Below are 23,529 nucleotides of genomic sequence, written 5' to 3'. Positions count from 1 at the left end.
CTAGGCATGTGAGGATGTGACTGATTAGGGCCTGATTCATGCTTGCCCTGCTGCACATGGGCTGAAAGGAAGGTAACTTGCACGCCCCTTATGCTGGGACTGGTTTGGCCAGGCTGCCCTAATGTGCTTCCCAGCCACTGTAATGAATTCCCCCCCCATAAGTCCCTTGCTTCTCTGTGGCCAGCCTCAAACAAGGGGACCAGTGAATGCCGAGCATAACCATGGGCTTAGTGAAGAGTACAAATTTCCACTAGGAAACAGACTGAGGCCCTTAGAGTTTAAATAAGCGTGTGTATTCCTGATAGCGAATTGTTTGGGGTTTGTTTTCAAATCTACCAGTCTGTTGCTGAGAAATAAAACTGCCACTGCCTTGTGTGACCTTGGGTCTGTCATTTCACCTCCATGCATCTCTTGGTTCCCCTCTCAGCCTTTGGCTAGTTAGACTGTGGAGTCCTCGAGGCAGGGACTGTCTCTTACTATGTGTCTGCAGACCCCAAGCATGGCGGGGGTAAGGATAAAACAATAAGCAATTGCTACTAGTTCTGTAGACCATACAAAAATGCAGTCCATTGTGCTGCTCCTGCTGGCTTTGCAGTGGCAGTGAACTAACAAACGCTTCTCCCTGGGCTGGGCTGACATCCTTAACTATTCTGAAACACAAACAAAAATGTATTGACATGACTACATCTATATAAGTTAAAGTTGTTATTGCTAAACAAAACAGGCATGTTAATTTATACTTCATTCTAAACAAAAACCAGACAAGTTTGCCTAATGGGAAAAGGAGAAAGTGTGTACGAGACAAAATCCTAGGCCTGATTTCCAATGTGCCTCAACCCCAGGGTCCCAGATGTATGGGCAGTTTTCAATGCACGCCAATGGGTTTTCCATTCTGGAATTCCAGCACCAGTGTCTACTAGTGTTAGAAGCTGTCACTTGCATATGCCGGTGTTGGCACATGGGAAGTGGGTGGAGGTGTATGCAAAATTGCCTGTGTACAAAGGGGACCAGGTTCTGATAATCAGGCCCAGAACTGGCACATTTCCAGGACAGGATTTCCAACTGGAGAGCCTAAAAAGCAAAATGTCAGGGGACATTTTCACATGCCCTTATGCACATTGACTACCCCTGTACTGCCCAGGAATGATCTCATTGATGTCAGCGGGACTACTCATGGAGTTAGGTGTTATTCAGTATGAGGTGAGGTTATCGGAATCCAGCCCAAAGCTATCCAGCCTATTGGGCTGGTGCTCTTAACGTTGTCTGGGGTTTTTATTGGTGTCCAATAAAACACCACTAAACGGAGCATTAATTTTTTGGTTTGAATGTCTCAACCTTTATACTTGAGGTTTGCTTACGCCAGAGAGAACCCTTTGATAAAAACAAAGCCAGAAGTTGCACAGTGGGGTAGGGTTTCTGCTGTCTGTTACTCTGTGCACATCTAGTGTGCCTTCCCTGCCTTCCCAGTGGCTTTGGGATTACTCCCAAGTCCTGGTCTTGTCTGTGGTATGTGCACAATCAGGCTAGATGGCTGCAGTGTTTATGCAAGATCGCTTTGCAGGGGGAAAGCAAAGGAGCATCCAGAGAGACTGAGGCTTAGGTGGGCCTGATCTCTCCAGGGCTGCTCCATCCTTATGGTGGGAAGGGTGGGAGGGTTGAGGATGGAGCAGAGAAGCCCCCTGTGACAGGTTGGGACTTTCACCTGACGTGCTGGAATTACCTCTGAGCCCATTTCCCCTGCCAGCTTGGGACTTCCAGAACCCTGCCTTGTTGAGCCAGACATGCTAGTCTGCTGCAACACAGACCCAGGTCTGGTCCATGCCCCCAACGCTGCAGACTTTAACTAAAAACTACTCAGCAGGTCACCTATCTCCAGCACCCAGACACCCAGCTCACAATGGGATCCAAACCCCAAATAAATCCGTTTTACTCTGTATAAAGCTTATACAGGGTAAACTCATGAATTGTCCGCCCTCTAGAACACTGATATAGAGATATGCACAGCTGTTTGCTCCCCCAGGTATTAATCACTTACTCTGGGTTAATTAATAAACAAAAGTAATTTTATTAATTATAAAAAAGTAGGATTTAAGTGGTTTCAAGTAATAACAGACAGAACAAAATAAGTCACCAAGCAAAATAAAGCAAAAACACACACGTCTAAGCCTAATACATTAAGAAACTGTTTACAGGTAATATCTCACCCTCAGAGATGTTCCAATAAGCTTCTTTCACAGACTAGACTCCTTCCTAGTCTAGGCCCAATCCTTTCCCCTGGTACAGTCCTTGTTAGTTCCAGCAGACATCTCAGGTGGAAAGCAGGGGTTTTCTCATGACTGGCCTCCTTTTGTCCTACTCCACTCCCTGTTATAGCTTTGGCACAAGGTGGGAATCTTTTGTCTCTCTGGGTCCCCACCCCTCCTTCTAAATGGAAAAATACCAGATTTAAGATGGATTTCAGTATCAGGTGACGTCACATGTCGCTGCAAAATCCCTAGCTGCATGCGAAATAGCGTGTTCACACTTGCGGCGCTATTTGGAGCAGTGCACTCTGGGCAGCTATCTCACAGAGCACCTCTTTCTCTTTTGCCGCTAAGACTCGTGGGAAGGCGAAAGGGGTCGCTGGGCATCCTGGGTCCTGTCCCAATGCCCCATGATGCATTGCTTCACATCCCAGCAATCCCCGTGCTTCTGTCCACATTTGGCGCCATCTTTCAATGGTTTGTGTACTACTCACCCTGCCGTGCCTCTTTCGGGCTGCAGGAATGGATCCCAGAGCTGTTGACCTTGCACTGACCAATACGTCACTAGTGGCGGTGAAGTTATTCCTTAAACTACAAAGGCAAGAGGAGTGTGATATTGATCTCGCCACTTATACTAGCTGTGACACGAGATTGCTTGTGGCATTCACAGAGGTGCTGACCACAGTGGAATGCCTCTTTTGGGCTCAGGAAACAAGCACTGAGTGGTGGGATCACATCGTGATGCATGTCTGGGATGACGAGCAATGGCTGCAGAACTTTCGCATGAGGAAAGCCACATTCATGGGACTGTGTGATGAGCTGCCCCAGCTCTGCGGTGCAAGAACATGAGAATGAGAGCTGCCCTGCCACTGGAGAAGCGCATGGCAATTGCACTGTGGAAGCTGGCTACTCAAGACTGCTACCAATCAGTCTCTAATCAGTTCGGCGTGGGAAAGTCGACCGTTGGAGTCGTGCTGATAGAAGTGTGCAGGGCCATTAATTGCATCCTGCTCCAGAAGACCGTGACTCTGGGCAACGTGTGTGACATTGTGGGTGGCTTTGCACAAATGGGCTTCCCTAATTGCGGGGGGGGGGAAGGGGCGATCGATGGCACGCACATTCCAATTCTGGCACCAGACCACCTAGCCACCAAGTACATTAATCAGAAGAGGTATTTCTCAATCGTTCTCCAGGTGCTTGTAGATCACCGTGGGCATTTCACAGACATTAACGCAGGCTGGTCCGGAAAGGTGCATGACGCACACATCTTTCAGAACACTGTCCTGTTCAGGAAGCTGCAAGCAGGGACTTTCTTCCCTGACCAGAAGATCACTGTAGGGGAAGTCAAAATGCCCATTGTGATCCTGGGAGATCCTGCCTACACCTTAATGCCGTGGCTCATGAAGCCATACACGGGGCAACTTGACAGCAGCAAGGAGCGGTTTAACAACAGGCTGAGAAAGTGCAGAATGACTATGGAGTGTGCATTTGGCCATTTAAAAGCCCGCTTATGATGCCTGTATGGGAAGCTGGACATGGCCAATAACAATATTCCTATGCTTATAGCCGCATGCTGTACGCTCCATAATGTTTGTGAAGGGAAGGGTGAAAGCTTCACTCAGGGCTGGACCGCAGAGGCTCAGCACCTGGAGGCTGAGTTTGAACAGCCAAATACCAGCCAAAGAGGGGCACAGTGTGGGGCCATAAGAATCAGAGATGCTTTGAGGCAGCAATTTGAAGCTGAAAGCCACTAGCATTTGTTGTTATGCTCAGGATTGCAGTGCTTGTAATGCTAGGAGGTGACTGGTGCACATGATGCAAGAAGGGGCCTTAACATAATTGTATGTTGCTTTGCAGTGCTTCACTTAATAGAATAAAGATTGCTTTCAAACAAACACAATTCTTTTATTGAAAGACAACAACCAGAGGAGAGAGTCAAACGAAAAAAATCATCAGCAGGGAGGGGGATGAGGGAGGGCGAAGTCTCAAGGGGGGAGGGGTCCTGGGATGGCTACAGATTTGTGTATGTCCAGGGATCATACCCAACCTTCTTCTTTGGAGTGCAATGAAGCGGGTGCTGTACTTCAGCAGGGCCAAACTGCAGAGGGATGGGTGTTGAGTGCAGTGGATATTGGGAGTTCACAGTGCTGGACTGTGAGGAGGGAGGAGTGGAATGCTGCGGGTAGAGAGTGGAGTCAGGAGGTTGATAAGAGTGTGTTGGCGGTGGGGGAGGGGCTCATGGGAAAGAATTTTGTGACGGCAGCTGCAGGGGAGGGTGGGCACAGAGCTGCTCGGTTTGAAGAGCTAGTATCGCCTGGAGCGTGTCCGCTTGGCGCTCCATAACTGTTAAGAGCCGCTCTGTGGCTTCTTTCTGGTGTGCCGCGTTCTCTTTTCGGTCCCTCTTCTCGCTTTCCTGCCACTCCTTCAATTCTTTTTCTCAGCCGCGGAGTGCATCATAACCTCATGCAGAAAGTTCTCCTTAGTCCTTCTTGGCCGCTTTCTAATTCTGCACAGCCGTTCTGCCACCAATAACAAAGAGGAAGGCTGGGCTCCCAAAGTCATCTCTGTGAAGTTTAAATGCAACATTTTACAGAAGCAGTATTGTTTGCAACACAGAAAACACTGAGTCAGTGCTTTAAAACACAGCCGGTACTCACACACCTGTCACTAACTGGCTCACCCCAGGCAAGCACACATGAGCCACAAGATGCCCAAAATGGTGAGTAGCTGCAGGGGCAGGGAAAATCTCTGTTCCTGGACCTTGCTGTACACTGGGCACGTGGCTCTTGGGCACTTGGGGAGAGCCAGGTAGGGTGGGCCTGATAATCATTCCTGTCCCCACCCTTTCCACAGGAGGTGATCATTATGGAAAATATCTCGCTGCTGAGGGTGAGCAGGGAATCAAGGGAGGGTCTTCTCCAAGCCTGCAGCTTCTGCCCCGGCGCCTATGCGGCTAGCCTGTGTGCAGCTATGGTCCCCTCATCCGTGACGGCAAAGTGCGCAGGAAAGTTACCGTTAATGGGGCAAGAAACAAAGCAGCTCTACCGAGGAACCTGCAGCAGTGGATTGCCCAGTATCTCCACAAGAGTTTCCTGGAGATTCCCATGAAGTGAGGGAGTGAATCGACAGCCTGTTCCACCGCTCAGGCTAGGCATGAGATAGGAGACAAGCCTGCTTTCTCCAACCTTCCTGCCCTCAACAACTCGCTTCAGCAATTCCCAAAATCAGATCCACTTACCAGGGGCTTCCTCTCCTGTTTGCGCTTTGCCAACTCCAACTGCTGTGACTGGCTAGGCTCCTCCAGGGTAGAAAAGAGCTTCTGGCTGCATGCATCTCTGGCCTCCGAGTCATCCTCTGCCTCTGGATCCCCTTCCCCTCTCTTCATCCAAGATTGCCTCCTCCTGCCTGGGTCCACTCTCGACTGGCACGCGAGCCAACAAAGTATCCACAGGGGTCTTCACAGTGGAGGTGGGGTCACCGCCGAGTATCGCGTCCAGCTCTTTGTAGAACCAGAAGCTCGTGGGCGCAGCACTGGAGCAGCGGTTTGCCTCCTGAGCCTTGTGGTAGGTGTTCCGCAGCTCCTTCACTTTGACCCTGCACTGCAATGTGTCCCGGTCATGGCCCCTCTCTATCATGCATCGTGAAATCTGTCCATAGGTATCATAATTCCTATGGCTGGAGTGCAGCTGGGACTGGATAGCCTCCTCTCCCCAAATGCCGATGAGGTCCAGCAGCTCGGCATTGCTCCAAGCGGGGGATCACCTGGTGCGTGGAGCAGGCATGGCCACTTGGAAAGATGCACTGAGACCACTGCACACATCACCAAGCAAACAGGAAGGAGACTTTCAAATTTGCAAAGGAATGTACGGGATGGGGCTGATGGTTGGTCACCTGAGGGCAGGGCAGTAGAGTTAAAACCGATGGCCAGAGAGGTGAGAACAAGCATTGTGGGACACCTCCCATTCATGAATCCTGTTCTCATCAGCAAAGGAAGTTGCAAGTTAATTGTAGGTAACATGGATAGATTTGGTGGCTACCACTTCTGGAAATTTTGGCAGCACATTCTCCATGGCATTGACCTAAAAGCTTACCTGACTGTCCCACTGGAGAGTTCTCTATCCACATCCTTTCCACCCAGACTCTTTTTTCTACCTTCCAAAGGGTTAATGCCCTGCTCGCCCGCTCTCTCCCAACAAAGTCTCACAACATTTTTTGTGCTGCGTAAGGCTGTAGACAGCAGGGAGCAGCTTCTCTAAGTAATGAGCTACCCACACTGGTTCTGCAGACAGAAGGGACGGTGTTGAGCTCATGTCTGCCACTCTGTTCTGGAATCTGCCCATTCTTGCCAGCACCAACAGGCGGAGGGATGAGCTAATCATTTCCAAGCCCAGTGTCTAAAAGGGGTGGGGGTGGAGGACATGGGAGGGCTAAACAAGTTCATTGAACTGCTTTAGTCTTTATTTTCAGCCCCTGCAGAGACTCTTTCACACCAACCCATTCACATTCAGACCAGGGGCGGCTCCAGGCCCCAGCACGCCAAGCGCATGCTTGGGGTGGCAAGCCGCGGGGGGCGCTCTGCCGCGCCGCAAGGGCGGAAGGCAGGCTGCCTTCTGCGGCTTGCCTGCGGAGGGTCTGCTGGTCCCATGGCTTTGGTGGACCTCCCGCAGGCGTGCCTGCGGAGGGTCCGCTGGTCCCGCGGCTTCGGAGGACCTCCACAGGCACACCACCGGAGGCAGCCTGCCTGCCGTGCTTGGGGCAGCAAAATCCCTAGAGCCGCCCCTGATTCAGACCCTGCTGGCAGAAGAACTGGGATGCAGCTTGGACTAGCCACCAAGCAACATCTGGACATAGGTAGTCATATATATGGGCAGAGACAAGTCATTACCCATATAAGGCTTGATTTTCAAGGATGTTGAGCACCTGCAGCTCCTATTGACGTCAGCTGGAGTTATGACTGCTTGGCTTTTCTGATAATAAGGCCCAAGGTCTATCTGTAGTTTGCCAGGTCTGTATCTTCTTTCTTGGAACCTAGACGGCTCTCCCAGATGCCACGATGCTAGGTCCCTTCCATATTACATCCCTCTATGCTTCTGGTCTAGCCTGGAATTAAATGGTTCATTCCATTGTGCTCTCAACCTGTCTGCCCTGCTAACAGGGTAAAACAGCCCTGTCTGAAATGGACTAGCTCTGCCGAAGAGTCTAAATTAAATACAGTTAAATTAAATACAGTTAAAAATCCTATAATTACAACAATTATTAACGCTATTTACTAGGCCAAGTTCACAGAGCATTGGAAACATAAACATGGAATATACAGAAACCACATCGTTGTGAAGTACCCAGTGGATTTGCTTGTGTTTGAGGGAAACTTTGTTACAGAGAAAGAGAGAGATGAAGTTAAAAGATCTTTTGCACGTCTGTTCTGAGGCCTGTAATTAAAAAAATTACACTGGTTAACTGTCTGGCCGTCCCTCATACTTCATTTAAAAGGACCTCAGCCTTTGGGTATAGGCTGATGTGACCCACCAGTTTCTGATTTGTGCATGAACTTCCGTGTTACATCACTGCCATTCCATGCTGCCATGCGTGCACACACACATGTGTACATACACAGACATGCACACATAAAGAGCTGCTAGTGGTCCAAAGTCCCAACTTGTGGTTGTGTCCTTTCTGTTGTGCTTGGAGCAACTTTATTTACAAGTCTGGAGGCAAGTAATTAAAAGCAAGAACTGATTGTGTTCAGCGCAAGATGAATTTAGCTGAGCTTCATTGAAACTGCAAGAGCAAAGAGGGCAGTTGTCTGACTCCTCAGAAACCCCTCCTAACTAATTCTCCCCAGTAGGAGCAGGCTACATCATCAGGAGAAACTCTTATTGGCTGATCATGCCCTAAGGGCGTGACACTTGTGTGCTGTTTTCACATAACTGCTCCACAGCAAGGCGCAGCTCTGTCTAAATCAAGACCTCTTCACCAAATCCACATGGCCCATAAATATCGCACAGGACCCCTTTTTAGTTCTGGGGCAGTTAACTTAAATAGATTCATCCTTCCACTCCCTAACTCCAAATTATTTCCATCTCTTTAAAAGCAAATAAAATTAAGGAAAATAACAGTGAAATGTCTAGCATATGTTAGCAGCAATTTCAAGTGTACCTGCTATAACATCCCTGTGGCCTCCGTGCCATTTCCTTATTGGATCTTGTACAACATTCATTCTTTGGACCCTGCACAACCATCAGCAAAACACTCCAACACACCTTTCCTTAACAGAGTGTGGCCTCTGCAGTGATGGACACTTCAGAATTAAATAGGTTGCAGGGATCTATTGAGCAAAGGGCCCGATCCAGCTTCCACTTCAGTGGGAATTTTACCATTTACTTCAGTGGGAATAGAACTGGGCCCTCATTTCTCTTTCCCTGGAGTGGGAGGATATTGGCACTCACCGGGTTAAGAGAACATAAGAACATAAGAACATAAGAAAGGCCGTACCGGGTCAGACCAAAGGTCCATCTAGCCCAGTATCTGTCTACCGACAGTGGCCAATGCCAGGTGCCCCTGAGGGAGTGAACCTAACAGGCAATGATCAAGTGATCTCTCTCCTGCCATCCATCTCCATCCTCTGACGAACAGAGGCTAGGGACACCATTCTTACCCATCCTGGCTAATAGCCATTTATGGACTTAGCCACCATGAATTTATCCAGTCCCCTTTTAAACATTGTTATAGTCCTAGCCTTCACAACCTCCTCAGGTAAGGAGTTCCACAAGTTGACTGTGCGCTGCGTGAAGAAGAACTTCCTTTTATTTGTTTTAAACCTGCTGCCTATTAATTTCATTTGGTGACCCCTAGTTCTTGTATTATGGGAATAAGTAAATAACTTTTCCTTATCCACTTTCTCAACATCACTCATGATTTTATATACCTCGATCATGTCCCCCCGTAGTCTCCTCTTTTCCAAACTGAAGAGTCCTAGCCTCTTTAATCTGTCCTCCTATGGGACCCTCTCTAAACCCCTAATCATTTTAGTTGCTCTTTTCTGAACCTTTCTAGTGCTAGAATATCTTTTTGAGGTGAGGAGACCACATCTGTACACAGTATTCGAGATGTGGGCGTACCATGGATTTATATAAGGGCAATAATATATTCTCAGTCTTATTCTCTATCCCCTTTTAATTATTCCTAACATCCTGTTTGCTTTTTGACCGCCTCTGCACACTGCGTGACATCTTCAGAGAACTATCCACGATAACTCCAAGATCTTTTCCTGACTCGTTGTAGCTAAATTAGCCCCCATCATGTTGTATGTATAGTTGGGGTTATTTTTTCCAATGTGCATTACTTTACATTTATCCACATTAAATTTCATTTGCCATTTTGTTGCCCAATCACTTAGTTTTGTGAGATCTTTTTGAAGTTCTTCACAATCTGCTTTGGTCTTAACTATCTTGAGTAGTTTAGTGTCATCTGCAAACTTTGCCACCTCACTGTTTACCCCTTTCTCCAGATCATTTATGAATAAATTGAATAGGATTGGTCCTGGGACTGACCCTTGGGGAACACCACTAGTTACCCCTCTCCATTCTGAGAATTTACCATTAATTCCTACCCTTTGTTCCCTGTCCTTTAACCAGTTCTCAATCCATGAAAGGACCTTCCCTTTTATCCCATGACAGCTTAATTTACGTAAGAGCCTTTGGTGAGGGACCTTGTCAAAGGCTTTCTGGAAATCTAAGTACACTATGTCTACCGGATCCCCCTTGTCCACATGTTTGTTGACCTCTTCAAAGAACTCTAATAGATTAGTAAGACACGATTTCCCTGAGACACAAGCAAGGTTGACTTCTCATGCTACAGCTAGTGGATGATGCATGTGAGAATAAGAGGGGAAGGTTGCTGTCCAAGGGGAAGTGTGCTTCAGATTTTTTCAGGGGTTCATTAGTTATTTTTCCTAAAATACAATAAAAACATTCTGCCACTTCCCCAGGTCTAGCCCATTGCTTGGGACCAGCTTGCTTGATATGGTGGTCATAGGTGAAATCCACGCCAGTGTAGAGCCCTAGGCATGGCCCAAGTGAAGTCCCACTTCAGCCTCCAGCTGGCTCTCTGTAGAGGGGCAAGCTTCTCTCACATGTATTCTTTACATCCTTTCCCCATGCAACATGGCCACAATAGCAATCAGCAGGCCAGAGCCACTCCCATTAGAGCTCCCTATGTGCAGCAATGACAGGTTGTTCTCCAGGAAGTGGAATCCACATCCCTTCCCCTTGATCAGAAACAGCTGGAATTTTCAGCACAAATCCCAGAGGGCATGTGGTGGGATAATTCAGATGAGGTGTGAGAGTCTGGGGGCCTCTGAGATGGAAAGGGTTGATGTTACTGATGTGATGCTGTGTTCAGGGAGAGGCAAGCTGTTACTGTTCTGGTTGTTCTCCTGTGTGGTACTTTTGGATAGGCGTCTTTTTAGGTGATCAAGCAGCAATAAACAGTGATGCACATGTAATACCAACAGACCCCGGTGGTGAGCGGGTGGAATCAAACCTGGGATCTTTAGAGCTTAGTGCATGAACCATAAAGCCATATGGCCCTTAACTAAGGCTGTAGAGCAGACTCATTAATCTCTCTCTCTAAGTGGTCTCGGTGCCACTAGATGGGACAGAACACCACACGCAGGAGGTGTGTGGGTTACTCACACAATGCCCTGGGAGTAGTCAGGAGGAGCGGAGAATCCCCTTTGTACTGTGTGGTTTGTCCAGTAGGAGTTGGGTGCGGTTCATCACACAGGGATAGGTGAATCTCAGTTGTTCAGAGGTTTGACTCAGATAAGCACCCAAGATGCACATCTAAATGAGCCGGCCCCCTCCATTGGTTCGGCTGGACAAGAGTCTTGTGAGACTAAAGATCCTTTCTAACCTATGTTCTGTGGTCCTACTAAAGGGAGGGAGTGTGAACTCTACATAGCTCATGGACTCTGTCTGGAAAAGAGACCTGCTTGCAAAGGAAAATTATTTGTTCTTTCATTTTTGATTGTCTTTGTATTACATTTTTACAAAGTTAACAACTCTTCCTCTCTCCCCACAAAAAAACCCCAACCCTCTCTCCTTCCCTCTATCGCCCCAACCAACAGCAATATAGTACACAAAACCAATCCTTCAGCTGACACAGCATACAGATCCAAACCACTATAATATATATGCTCAAAGAGATGGGCCAAGACCAAATCCCCAGAGCCAGACACTCCAAACGTTGAAGTAATTTGAACCCAACTTAGAATTTCATAGTTAGTCCATTTCCATAATGGGCCAAACCAAAGCCTTTCTCCCAAACCACCCCCCAGCTCTGGCAGAATCCAGGTCGGCATCTGAATTTTGCAGCTCAGTCCTATCCCGAGCACAAACAGACCTATTAATCTGTAGAATAAACCCAACCAAATGACATGACCGGCAGGAGCCAGCCAACTTCCCTATCATTTGCAGTTTATAAATAGCACAATAATAAAAGGTAAGGTAGTTAAAGCAATTCTGCAGCCCAGAGTGTCTACTCTAAAATCAGAATGATCAAGTGAGTGCAGCAGGGCTGCTATTAATATCCTTATATATGACGATGGCTTCATTGACAATCATTATAACTCTCACAGCTCTCTGTTTCTCCATCTTCAGAGTATTATCTTGACATAGCCTGCTAGACATGTCACACTCTGTATAACATTCACCCCAATTTGATTCTTAACCGATAAAGTGACCTGCATGGAAAATCAGTTAAAATTCAGCATCAACATTTCTCAGTTCATATACCAGAGTATGAATGAAATACATTCTGTCATGGAATCATAGAATATTGGGGTTGGAAGGGACCTCAGGAGGTCATCTAGTCCAACCCCCTTCTCAAAGCAGGACCATCCCCAACTAAATCACCCCAGCCAGGGCTTTATCAAGCCTGACTTAAAAACCTCTAAGGAAGGAGATTCCACCACCTCCCTAGGTAACCCATTCCAGTGCAATGTAGAGAAACCAAATATACCACTGCCTCAATCCTGCTTTAAGTTAAATCAATGGGAGTTTGGCTATTGATTGCAAAGGAAGTAGGATCAGACCCTTTCTCTGTGGCTGATCCACTAATAAAAACACTTATTCACATAACAGATGACTTACTTGTGAAGGACCCAGTCCTAAAGCATCTACTCAGGGAAAATTTGCATTGAAATCAAAGATGGGCTTTGCTGACATAAAATGTGAGTAAAGATAGAATCTGGTCCAGAAAGAGAGAAATCCCCAAATTCCAATGATATCCCATAGTCCAAGATTAAAAGGATCTGTAAATCCCAGCCATTTTATACATGTTGATTACGTGTTAGAGAGGAGGAAAGACATTTTTACTCTGCTAACGAGGCATCTAGGTAATGACTTTTAGAGGTGAATAACAAGTTATAATGTAGCAGTTTGTGAAGGATTAAAGGAGGCTAAGAAAGACAAACAATGATTAATCTTAAAGTAATTAATATTTTTGTCTCAGTATAAGTAAAAATTGATATTTGTCCATGTCTTCCTGACATACACATAAAGAAATTAGATAGAAATATAAATACTCTTGCTGGAAGGTTACAACGTAACACTACTTTATTTCTTAGAATTTAGAACAAAACCCCAAAACAGAGAGACAAAACCGGCTGCTCCCTAAAAACACTTTACTCCCAACCACTTTAGGCTGGCTTTCAGCAGAGCAAACAGACTGTGATCACATGCTTCCATACAGAGCCCTTTAGCCTGTGAGCAGAACCAAGAACCTGCCCCCCTCCTCCTCCCCACACACCCAGAGATGGCCCCTACCCTGAAGAGCTTACAATCTAAATGGACAAGACAGTACAAGAGTAGGACTAAAGAAGTATTATTGTCCCCATTTCACAGGTGGGGAGCTGAGGTACAAAACAATGAAGTGACTTGCTCACAGTCACACAGAGCAGGGAACTGACCCAGCACTCCTAATTCACAGTTCTGTGTGTTAACCAAAAGACTATCCTCTCTCTCTCTTTTTTTTTTTTAAAGAAATCACTTACTTAGCTGCCAAGTCCAGAATTCAGTTGTCCTTGTTTCACCCACATGTCACTGATGAAAATTCCACCTTTAAGAAGATGTGTTTTTAGGAGTTACAAGGGAACACTCAGTATTTCCAGCACTTGTGATTTTATTGTGAGTCTTGCAATATTTGGTGTTTTCTTAAAGGCCTAGCTCCTGGAGTCATGGTGTTATGTGAAAATCTTGGATTTCGTTTAAATCAAAGTAAATTTCTAATCCTTGTGGTTGGAGAGAAAAGCTTGCAAATGTGAATCCAAAAGGCTCAATAAACAGAAGGCAAAAAAAAAATTCTTCACAATTTATTTTTTTCTTCGTAATCCCTTGATTTTAAGCCAATCTCCTGATTTTTGGGCCTGACTCATGATTTTTTTTTTTGATGGCTTGGGATTGGTAATACTGGAAAACACAAAATCCAGAGCTCAGGACTTGCCAGGTAAGCGAAGGAGAAGCTGATTCTCAGAGCAAATTGCCTGCATATGTAACTGTGTTTATAATTGCTAAGCATGCCCATATCGGACAAGCTGTGGGGTACAAAAAGACATTCTGATCACTAGCTCTGATTGCAGAGAAGAGTAAGAAAAATCCTTTTGAGATGTCTCCATCATAAAAAGGAACAGTTCATCCTAACTGGTTTGGGACTTGACCCTGCAGTCCTCAGTCAACCCACACTGGCTTCCCTTGAATGTCTGATGCAGAAAAAGGCTGCCTAAATCAGCTTGGCCATTTGAAAATATTGGAAACCTGAGTGCTTCAGAGTTGTTTGGAAGATAACAGTTGTTTTAAAGATGCTCGGTTAATGTCCCAGGGTATTAAATCAACTCTTAAGTGCAATAAAGAGCCTAGTTCACAATGACTTTTAAATGTCCCAGTCTGTGTTTTCTAACAGCAAAACAGATTATTTCGCTCCCCTTCTGTATCATCAGAGTTGGCCCTTGCTTAGGCTGCGTTTATACTACAAACTTACTTCTGCTGGCATAGCTACATCAGTCCTTGTGCAAAGGGTTCTGATCACTGACTGTGCTGGCAGAAGTCCCTTGTGTAGATGCAGCTATATTAGCAAAGTTGTGCTTTTGGCAGTATAGGTTGTTTCGCTTATTGGGGGCAGTTTTATTATATAGAACTAAGTGCAGCTTTGCCAATATAGCAGCATTCACACTAGGAGCGCTTTGCCAGTGTAGTATCCAGTACTCCTATACTGGCAGAGCGCTCCTGGTGTAGACATGGCCTTAGAAGTCTCATTAGAAGTGTTATCTCCCAGTGAGAGGCTGGAATAATGACAGGTATTTCCAAACACTATTGAGAAAAGCACTTTATTCTACAAGCAGTTTCTCTGATGATTTCTGTAAGACTTTACAGACAAAGGCTCTCCTCAGGTTGAGTGAAAGTGGCACAGTTGGGTCCTTGCCACTTACCTAGCTACAAAGTCTAAGATCACTGGAGTTTTCCTTGAATGATATGGGATCTTTGCAAACCCTTAAGTTTTATTGTATAAAAGCTTTCACCTTGACTGAATGAGGGATGAAGGGGTAACTGAGCACAAACCCCTTTTGCCAGGCTTTTCAGTAAATGCCATATTTTGCACATGCAACTGCATGCACGTGCATTCTCAATTTTCATCTGTCAGATTGCTCCAGTGAAAATATTTCAGTGTATTTGCCCATGTACTTGCACCTAACTACATGCGCTTGTGCCTGCCCTCTCTCCGGCTCTGTACTCAGATGATTAGCCCGAGCCAGTGCCCAGGCCCTAACATCTATTTTGTTGTTTGTAGTGCACTAACTCAAGCCAAGCTAATCAGGGGCGGCTCCAGGTCCCAGCACGCCAAGCGCGTGCTTGGGGTGGCATGCCACGGGGGGCGCTCTGCCGGTCGCCGGTCAGGTGGCAGGCAGGGTGCCTTCGGCAGCCACCCCTGAAGCTAATACATGTCTGTCTATCCGGGTTGGGAGGCTCCCTCCCTGATGCATTGGAAATAGACCCTTCTAGACCTCAGCCAATTCAGCTTCTATTGCCTTTCTGGTACTAGTTCTACTGCAGTGAGAGGAACCATGCTGACCAGCAGAAGATTAGACATTAGACACTGCAGCACCTTGGAGTTAAAGGGAGGGATGGGCAGATAAAAATTACTCAGACTTCCTATACTTTTATATAACTTTCTCTTTTTAAAAAAAAATCTTTTAATCTTCACTTTTCTCAGCCTCTCTGGGTTCTGACCATACAGGAAAGTCATGGAAGTCTGGCACAAAATCTCACCCAATTTGTTAGTCCAGTTTAGCACTCTAGATGTTTTAATAGGAATCCAAACTTCTGGATGCTTATTTGCATGGAATCTTGGAGCATTTATTCCCACCCCTCCCTAAATCATTGGTTAAAACGTTTGCAAATTTCACGGACTTCCAACTGAAATGAAATTGGTGGACTTCTATTCCGTTTAAATTCTTCCATGTGAGTGGAAACAACTAGTCAGGAAAAAACGTGTCTTTTTGGATGTGGTTGTTTTAACTTGAGATCCTTTATTGTTTCATTTTCAAACACCGATACAATATAAATTAATTTTAAAAGCAGAAATTAATTAGGGTCTACTAAAAATTAGCTCACTATGACTCATTTGTCTATCTTGGGCCTGATTCTCCTCTTCCTCAGTGGTGTAAATCAGGAGTGACTCTGATGAAGTCAATGGAGCTACACTAGTGTAAACAGAGAAGGGAAATCAGGCTGCATGTTCTCAAACTTGACCATATTTGACAGAAAATGTCTAGATAGGTAAATAAATCACTGTAAATAGATGGATTCTCAGTGGATGGGTTTTTAGAGGTGCACAGCACTCAGCTGATTTCTTCTCTCTTTGAAGACAGAGCAGATTTAGACCAACACTGAGTGCTGTTGAAAATCCCACCCTAATACTGAAGGACAGGCTTGTGATCCAGGTGCTGGACGAGGACCCAGGAGATCTATATCCAATTCCAGGCTCTGCCACAACTTTCCCATGTGACACTGAGTAATCTGTCTGCATCCCATGTTTGTGGGAGGAGGCCTGTGGCCAGGCGATGACTCACCAGCCCAGCACCTCCTGCTGGTTGTCCTGGGAATTAGCTCTTCCCCCCTGCAATTTGGGCCTCCCCACCCCGGGGAAGCCCCAACCCTCTATCCCCACCTTGTCTCAGTGGCTACTGCCAGTCACCATCTAACCCCTGCTCACTGGGGCAGACTGCAGTCTGTTAACCATTCATCATCAGCAAGCGGGGTTAGGACCTGCTGCCTTTGTCTATCTTTGGGCTGTCCCTCTGCAGCCTTAGTACCCATTTGTGGGCCTGTAACTCGGTCTGCAGCCTGGGGCGTTGCTAGGCTGGAGCTCCCCAGCTCCCTCTGCCCTTCCCCAGCACTGCTCCACCCTAGGTACCCTCCTCAGCTTCCCAGGCAGCCAGGTCCTTCTCTCTCTCTCTCTCTCTCTAAGAGGCTGGAGAGAGAGTCTCTCTGTCCTTCTGGCCCACCGCCCTCTTATAAGGGCCAGCTGGGCCCTGATTGCACTGGCTGCAACTGTGGCTGCTTTGCCAATCAGCCCAGCCTTTCCCCTGCCGCAGCCCTCTCCCAGGGCTGTTTTAAGCCCTTCAGGGCAGGAGCAGGGTAACCATCCCGCTACAAGGCTAATACTTCCCCATGGTGTTATATAGGTTCATGGGTGCAGGTGAGGCTCCCAGAAGCTGTGATGATGGGGCCAACATAGACCCACCAACATTCCTGGTAGTGTTTACAGGCCAGATTTCTGCCAGATGCTCCTCCTACATTGTGTATCATTATCTCGCTCTCTCTTGTTCCTCCATTTGCCAGGTCTTCCTTGCCTAAGATGACGCAGCAAATGCGGGACATTCAGCTGGCCCAGGCCAGGAAGCCACCAGGGCCCTCCTCCCCGAACGCTGCCAAGAGGCTTTACCGCAACCTGTCGGGGAAGTTCCGCGTCAACTACACTTCATTCGATGAGGGCAGCTTGCCAGGGAGGAGTGAGAAGGAGAAGCTACGCAAGGCCTATCTTGTGAGTGCTCCGGGCTTGTGGGTGTTCATACCAAAACGCAGCCCTGTGGTAATGCTGGGTGTACCTCAGTGTGACTCCATTGGTGGCAGAGACAAGCAGGGGTGAGTGGGCAGATCCCTGGCTATGCCCCATCCTTTGTGCACACACCCCAGCAACAGAGCTGGCTGGATGTCTGGAGGGGCGGGGGGTGAGCCACAGTAAATTCTGTCCCTCCTGGAGCAGGTGAATCCAGTCCTGAATGGTTCCTCGGGATAGGGTCATTTGCACTTTCTTAAAACAAAGGATTAGTATTGTCAGCTCCTTGGGGCAGGGACCGTCGTTTGGTTCTGTTTGTACAGCGCCTAGCGCAGTAGGGTCCCAGTCCATGGCTGGGGCTCCTCGAGGCTACAGTAATACAAACCAATCAGTACAGGCCTAGGTGCCTGACGAATCCACCGGCATTCTGTGCACTGTTAGGCATGCAACAGCTGTGGATAACGAGTCCCTTTCCTAAGGGTGTTGTGATGTCAAGGAGCAGCCCCTCTGGTAGAGATTGGCAGCAGATCCCATTCCATACCTACTTCCCTTTCAGAGCCTGTTTTGTGGATAGGCATGAGGCTCAGCTCTCCATCCACCTGGCACTAAATACACTGAGAACCCCGTGTAATGACTTGGAATAGAGCCTAGCCAAATCTCAGTGAGGAAAGCGGGGTGAGGCTGCAATGCCCAGCACCCCAGGCTCAATGGGCCCCATTTCTTGTGTCATTGCAGTTTCAGAGCAATGTGGCTCTCTTTGAGGCTGTTGAGCTGCAGGATCTGGAGAGGGTGCAGGAGCTGCTAAAACAGTACAGCCCAGAGGAGCTGGACCTTAACACCCCAAACAGCGAGGGGCTGCTGCCGCTGGATATCGCCATCATGACCAACAATGCTCCCATTGCAAGGATGCTGCTGCAGGCCGGAGCCAAGGAGAGTCCACACTGTAAGTCACCATTACGAGGTATTTTTCTCACCCCCTCCTGCTCTGCTGTGTCTCATGTGCTGTCTTAGGTACTAATGGAGCTCCGCTTACCGTAGCATCTAGGCACCCTAGTGCCTGGGCCAGTGTCTTCCTCTTTGAGAGTCCACTCTGCTCCACTGACCCAAAGGAAGAAGGCAGCGAGGATCTGGGGAAGGCTGACGGAAGGAGGCTTGTAGTGCAAGGAGTGGTGCAAAGGGAGACGTGAGATCTTGAGGGTTAGCGAGAAGGTGGCTGCATTGGGGTGACACAGGCCACTGGTTTCGGGGACTTGATCTAAAACTAGGAGGGAACCAGACAGCAGGAGTGCTCAGGAGAGATTTCTGTAAGGCCTTCCTGTGGAATGGACAGCCAAGGGCTGCAGGACAGGCTGAGCTGGGAGCATGTGTGTTTCTAAAGAGAGCACGGTAGGAATTTAAAATAGGCGGGTGATGGCACTGGGGGAGGCCAAAGTAGGAGGCCTATGTGCCCCTTCTGCCATAGATGATTGCCTTTCTGAGACTGGCAGCATGTGTTTCCTGAGGGAGGGGCAAGTGAATGTCTCTTTGCAGTGCCACTCCCAGAGCTTGCCACTTGCTACCCTTTGCTGGCCACATACAGCTGCTTGGTGAGGGGAAGGGGAGTGCTCTGTATAGCAGAGGGTGGGAAGATGGAGCTAGGAGATCTTCCCGGCCTCTCCTGGATCTCTTGTGATCTCACAGTCTCTGCCGGATAAAGGAGCTGGTGGGTAAAGACCTCCTGTGTCGTTTGCTCAGCATAGAGGTGTGGGGATTGAGTGTCCAGTAAAGAGCTGTCAAGGGTCCTTTCCCACTCTGGACTTTAGAGTACAGATATGAGGACCTGCATGTGAACCCCTAAACTGAATTACCAGCTTAGATTTGGTTTTGCTGCCACCACTCCCAAATACTAACTCCCTTCCCTGGATAGTCTTGAGAGGCTTCTTCACCAAGTTCCTGGTGGTACCGATCCAACCCCTTGGATCTTAACACAAGGAGAATTTAACCATCCCCCCTTCTTTCCCCCACCAATTCCTGGTGAGTCCAGATCCAATCCCCTTGGATCTTAAAACAAGGAAAAATCAATCAGGTTCTTAAAAAGAAGGCTTTTTATTAAAGAAAGAAAGGTAAAAATCATTTCTGTAAAATCAGGATGGAAAATAACTTTACAGGGTAATCAGATTCATAGAGCCCAGAGGAACCCCCTCTAGCCTTAGGTTCAAAGTTACAGCAAACAGAGGTAAATCCTCTTAGCAAAAAGGAACATTTACAAGTTGAGAAAACAAAGATAAAACTAACACGCCTTGTCTGGCTGTTACTTACAAGTTTGAAATATGAGAGACTTGTTCAGAAAGATTTGGAGAGCCTGGGTTGATGTCCAGTCCCTCTTAGTCCCAAGAGCGAACAACCCCAAAACAAAGAGCACACAAACAAAAGCCTCCCCCCACCAAGATTTGAAAGTATCTTGCCCCCTTATTGGTCCTTTGGGTCAGGTGTCAGCCAGGTTACCTGAGCTTCTTAACCCTTTACAGGTAAAAGGATTTTGGTGTCTCTGGCCAGGAGAGATTTTATAGTATTGTACACAGGAGGGCTGTTCCCTTCCCTTTATAGTTATGACAAGAGCCATGAACGGTTTGTCCAGTGCTATGGGGGAATGAGGTTCCCCTGTTTAAATGAAGTTGCTTAGTTTAATCTGTACAAGGGGGTGCCCTGTTATGCATTTATCACTCTGCCTTCAGGGATAGAGGAATATTCTGTCCCCCAGCAATGAGGCTGTGCTGTATTGGGGACTGGGCTGGGAGTGGGCCCATGCAGACAGCATGTAGTGGGGATAGCTGGCAGAAGAGCAGACAGAGACCAGGAGTTCAGACAGACAGGCGGGCTCCTTTGCCTCCAGTGGAGTCAGGAAAGCCTGCAGGCTCCCCTGGGAAGGATGGACATGGCTTAGAGCAGCTGTGAATATCAGAAGGTATCATCCCATGTGGAAAGCCAAATCACTCTCACAGGTGGGAGGGTTGAAGGCAGGGAGTGCTGCAGCTTGTTGACTCATCTGATTGGCTTGATGGAGGTCTCATTTCCTACAACGGCCTCTGTTCTGAGTAGGAGGAAATACTAGCTAGCGGCAGGGAAGGGAGTTGGCTTCATGTTTTAAGGGACTAATAGAAGAATGATCACAGTTGCTTTCTGCAGACAAACAGCATGACTTACTTTTCCTGGACTGTGGGGTATTCCAGAGCAGGGGTATTCACATTGCATAGTGGTGGGCAAATCTCAGAAGGGTCAGAGACCACAGTCAGTCGTGATCAGCACCTAGCCATTCAGACACTGATCCCAGTTCTCCAAGCCAGCTGAATTTGTGTAATGGGGCCAGGGGAGCTGGTGGGAACAGGCTGTCTCAAGGGTGCTCACCCTGCCACTTGCCCTGGGAAGTGGCCAAGTGCCTGGGAATAGACAGCAACCCTTTACTCTCCAGAAAGCTTTAGTTTGGAGCCATAGGCCAGCTCCAGCAGCCTGTGGGAAGGACACAAGCATTAGTCTGGAACACTACACCGAGGGGTGGGGACAGGAAGACAGCCTGGCCAGTAGATCTGTGACTACATGGATCTCCTGGCTGTAGGGGCACCACAGGGATCACCTCCTAAAGCCCTGTTCAAAGCCCACTCACTCCAGCTGTGTGCATGGGAGTGAGGATTTGAACCCAGGTAGCTCTGGGGCATTGGTCATGGCCGTTGCCGATGATGCTGCCTGGAGGCTGTGAATCAGGCCAAATAGCTGATGGACGTATCACAGTGTAGATAAGGGAGGAGCACAGGGCACAGCATAGAATCAAAGACGTGTTGGGGATTTGCATGCAGTGGGCTGAACCTAACTGCCCTGTCTTCTTTCCCTCTTGCTTCCCTGCCCCTGGCAGTCATGAGCCTGGAGAGCCGGGCCTTGCATCTGGCGACGCTGGTGCGGGAGGCAGAGCAGCGAGTCAACGAGTTCACAGCACAGGTGGCGAATGAGACGCCCAACACTGACTGCTCAGAGAAGGAGAAGCAGCTGAAGTCCTGGGAGTGGCGCTACCGGCTTTACAAGCGCATGAAAGCTGGTTTTGAGCATGCCTGTGAGTGCCCCATGGACCTGCACGTGGCACGGGGTGGGGATGACAAGCACCAGCACAGGGAGCAGGTGGGAAGTGGTGCATGGCTGGAGAATGGAACTCTGGGAAGAGAGCTGCACGGAGCTGGGGGGATTGCCATGTAAGCTGCAGATTGATACTCTCCCGGATCGTCACAGCAGAGTGCATTCCGCCCTGAGCCTCCCCATGACTGAACACTTCTGTACCTACCCCTGTCCTTTCTGTTCCCAGGTGCGCCGGACCCACCCGCTAATGTGCACCTGTCTGTGGCCAGCAGCAGTTCTGTGCAGGTTACCTTCGGGGAGCCCCTAAGTATCAACTCAGCTGTTGTCACCAAATACAAAGGTGAGGCCATGGGAGAACCGCGCACCCGTGGCCCTTACAGGATGCCAGAACAGGGCAGGCCCAGTGCTCCCGTGCTCAGGGGTAGAAGGCAGCATGGTCTGATAGTTAGGGCACCAGACTAGGAGTCAGGAGAGCTGGGTTTTATTCCCAGCCCTGCCAGTGAATTTCAGTGACCTGGGGTGAGTCGTTTCCCCCTCCCCATCTGTACAGTGATAGTGGTATTAAAGTGCTGGGAACTATAGCTGGAAAGAGCTCCTGTGATGTCAGAGCCTGTGTGATTTCACTGCGGACCAGTGATCTCTGCTATGGCTTGAGGCAAGGTTTTTTTGCCTTCCTCCCCCCTTTTTTGACACAACTGTTGATAAGGAATAAAAATCCACAGGGTAGTTGCACGGCAGCCTGGTTATTGCTGAATGATCCCTTTCCAGTCACTACTAATTGATACCGGACACTGGGCATTAATGGGTATGAATGTCCATAGGAATAACATTTGTAATGACATTATTACGCCTGTGTGAGGGAATCTCAAATTCCAACTCAGGATGGGCCCCTAGCAAAACCCTGGTCCAATAACCCTGGAAACGTCAGGAAGTTTGTCTGTATATTTGAACTTTGCAGCTGGCCCGAACCTACTCTGGGCTGAACCAGGATTCGTACACACCCAGACAGAGGAGAAGTTTGGGTCTGGAGCTGAACTTTGCAACCCTCTCTCTTCCTCGGGTTGATCTCTGGATCCCACAGGAACAAGGCCCATTTGGCGCTAGCACCTGCTCCTGCAGAGGGATTTCCGATCCCTCCTTTTCAATCTGGTGTGTCCTCTAATATCTTTGGCTTTCACAAGAGTTTTCTTTTACCAGGCACCACCAAATCCTGATGTTTAATCTACTTTATCTGTTCTTCCTCTATGTCTTTCTCTCGCCTTTGTCTGGTCCATGTGTCTTTCTTTTTATCTCCGGGCTCGTCTGTCTGTCTGTCCATTTAGCCTGTCTGTCTGCCTCTCCATCTCTTTCCCCAAACGCTCTATGCTCAGTCTCTGCTACGTCCAGAAATACAGTTGAGCCCGCGGGAGCGCCTGTATTGTGCCGAATGCCTGGGGGCTCTCCAGGCAGTTGGTTTCCGATCCATATCATACCTTCTCCCGTTCACTCCGCTGTGCCTTTTCTCAGACATCTCTGCAGCATACGCAGCTGGCCTGGATATATCTAGTTCTTTGATTTCATAGTCAATCCCCCTACAGCAGCTGTACCGTCCATGGCAGCCTGGCACTGTAAGCTAGCCCAGTCCGCCTGCCAAGCGCTACATCTCTCTCCTTGTTCACAAACGCCTCCCAATGACTGACAAGGCTGTGGGGCTCTCTTTGTTTGCAGTTGAGTGGAGCTGTTCCCCAACCTTCTCCCCTCCCCTCGGGGAAGTGGTGATCGACAAACTAAGAAACCTGCACTTCACCATCCAGGGGCTCATGTCGGTAAGTGAGCGCGGCGCCACATCCCTTCACTCTGAGTCATGGCAACAAGGCTGTGTGAGGGGTAAAGAGGAGTGATGGGCCCCAGGCAGAGCTGCTCTGCCCAGATGGGGGCAGTACTAGAGTCATCTGAGGGAAGCTGAGCAAGGCCGCAGCCTGTTCTTTAGCTGGCATCGCCCTCTTCAGGATTACTCCCTGCAGGGACCTGGCTCCACTCAGAGTGATAGTCACCTTTGTGTGGCCCTCTGGACTGAGGTGAATTTCAGCCT

The 23,529-nt window shown here is 48.2% G+C and overlaps 1 protein-coding gene across 9 annotated transcripts in view; it reads left to right on the top strand.

The window, feature by feature from the left end:
* The window catches only part of LOC120373766 (ankyrin repeat and fibronectin type-III domain-containing protein 1-like), a 740,213-nt gene that overhangs the window by 571,760 nt on the left and 144,924 nt on the right, over positions 1 to 23,529 (top strand). For 8 of the 9 annotated variants that reach the window (XM_039492609.1, XM_039492602.1, XM_039492608.1 and 5 more), the window contains 5 exons: positions 17,141 to 17,342; positions 18,093 to 18,300; positions 21,244 to 21,438; positions 21,685 to 21,798; positions 23,166 to 23,263. In XM_039492609.1, the coding sequence (XP_039348543.1) occupies positions 17,141 to 17,342; positions 18,093 to 18,300; positions 21,244 to 21,438; positions 21,685 to 21,798; positions 23,166 to 23,263 (817 nt within the window). Of the gene's footprint in view, positions 1 to 16,958; positions 16,998 to 17,140; positions 17,343 to 18,092; positions 18,301 to 21,243; positions 21,439 to 21,684; positions 21,799 to 23,165; positions 23,264 to 23,529 lie in introns of those variants that run through there. The other variant, XM_039492607.1, reaches the window with a different exon arrangement.

This window comes from Mauremys reevesii, linkage group 10 (assembly GCF_016161935.1).
Source record: "Mauremys reevesii isolate NIE-2019 linkage group 10, ASM1616193v1, whole genome shotgun sequence".
NCBI classification, from domain to species: Eukaryota; Metazoa; Chordata; order Testudines; family Geoemydidae; genus Mauremys; species Mauremys reevesii.
This window is presented reverse-complemented; position numbering and strand designations above follow the sequence as displayed.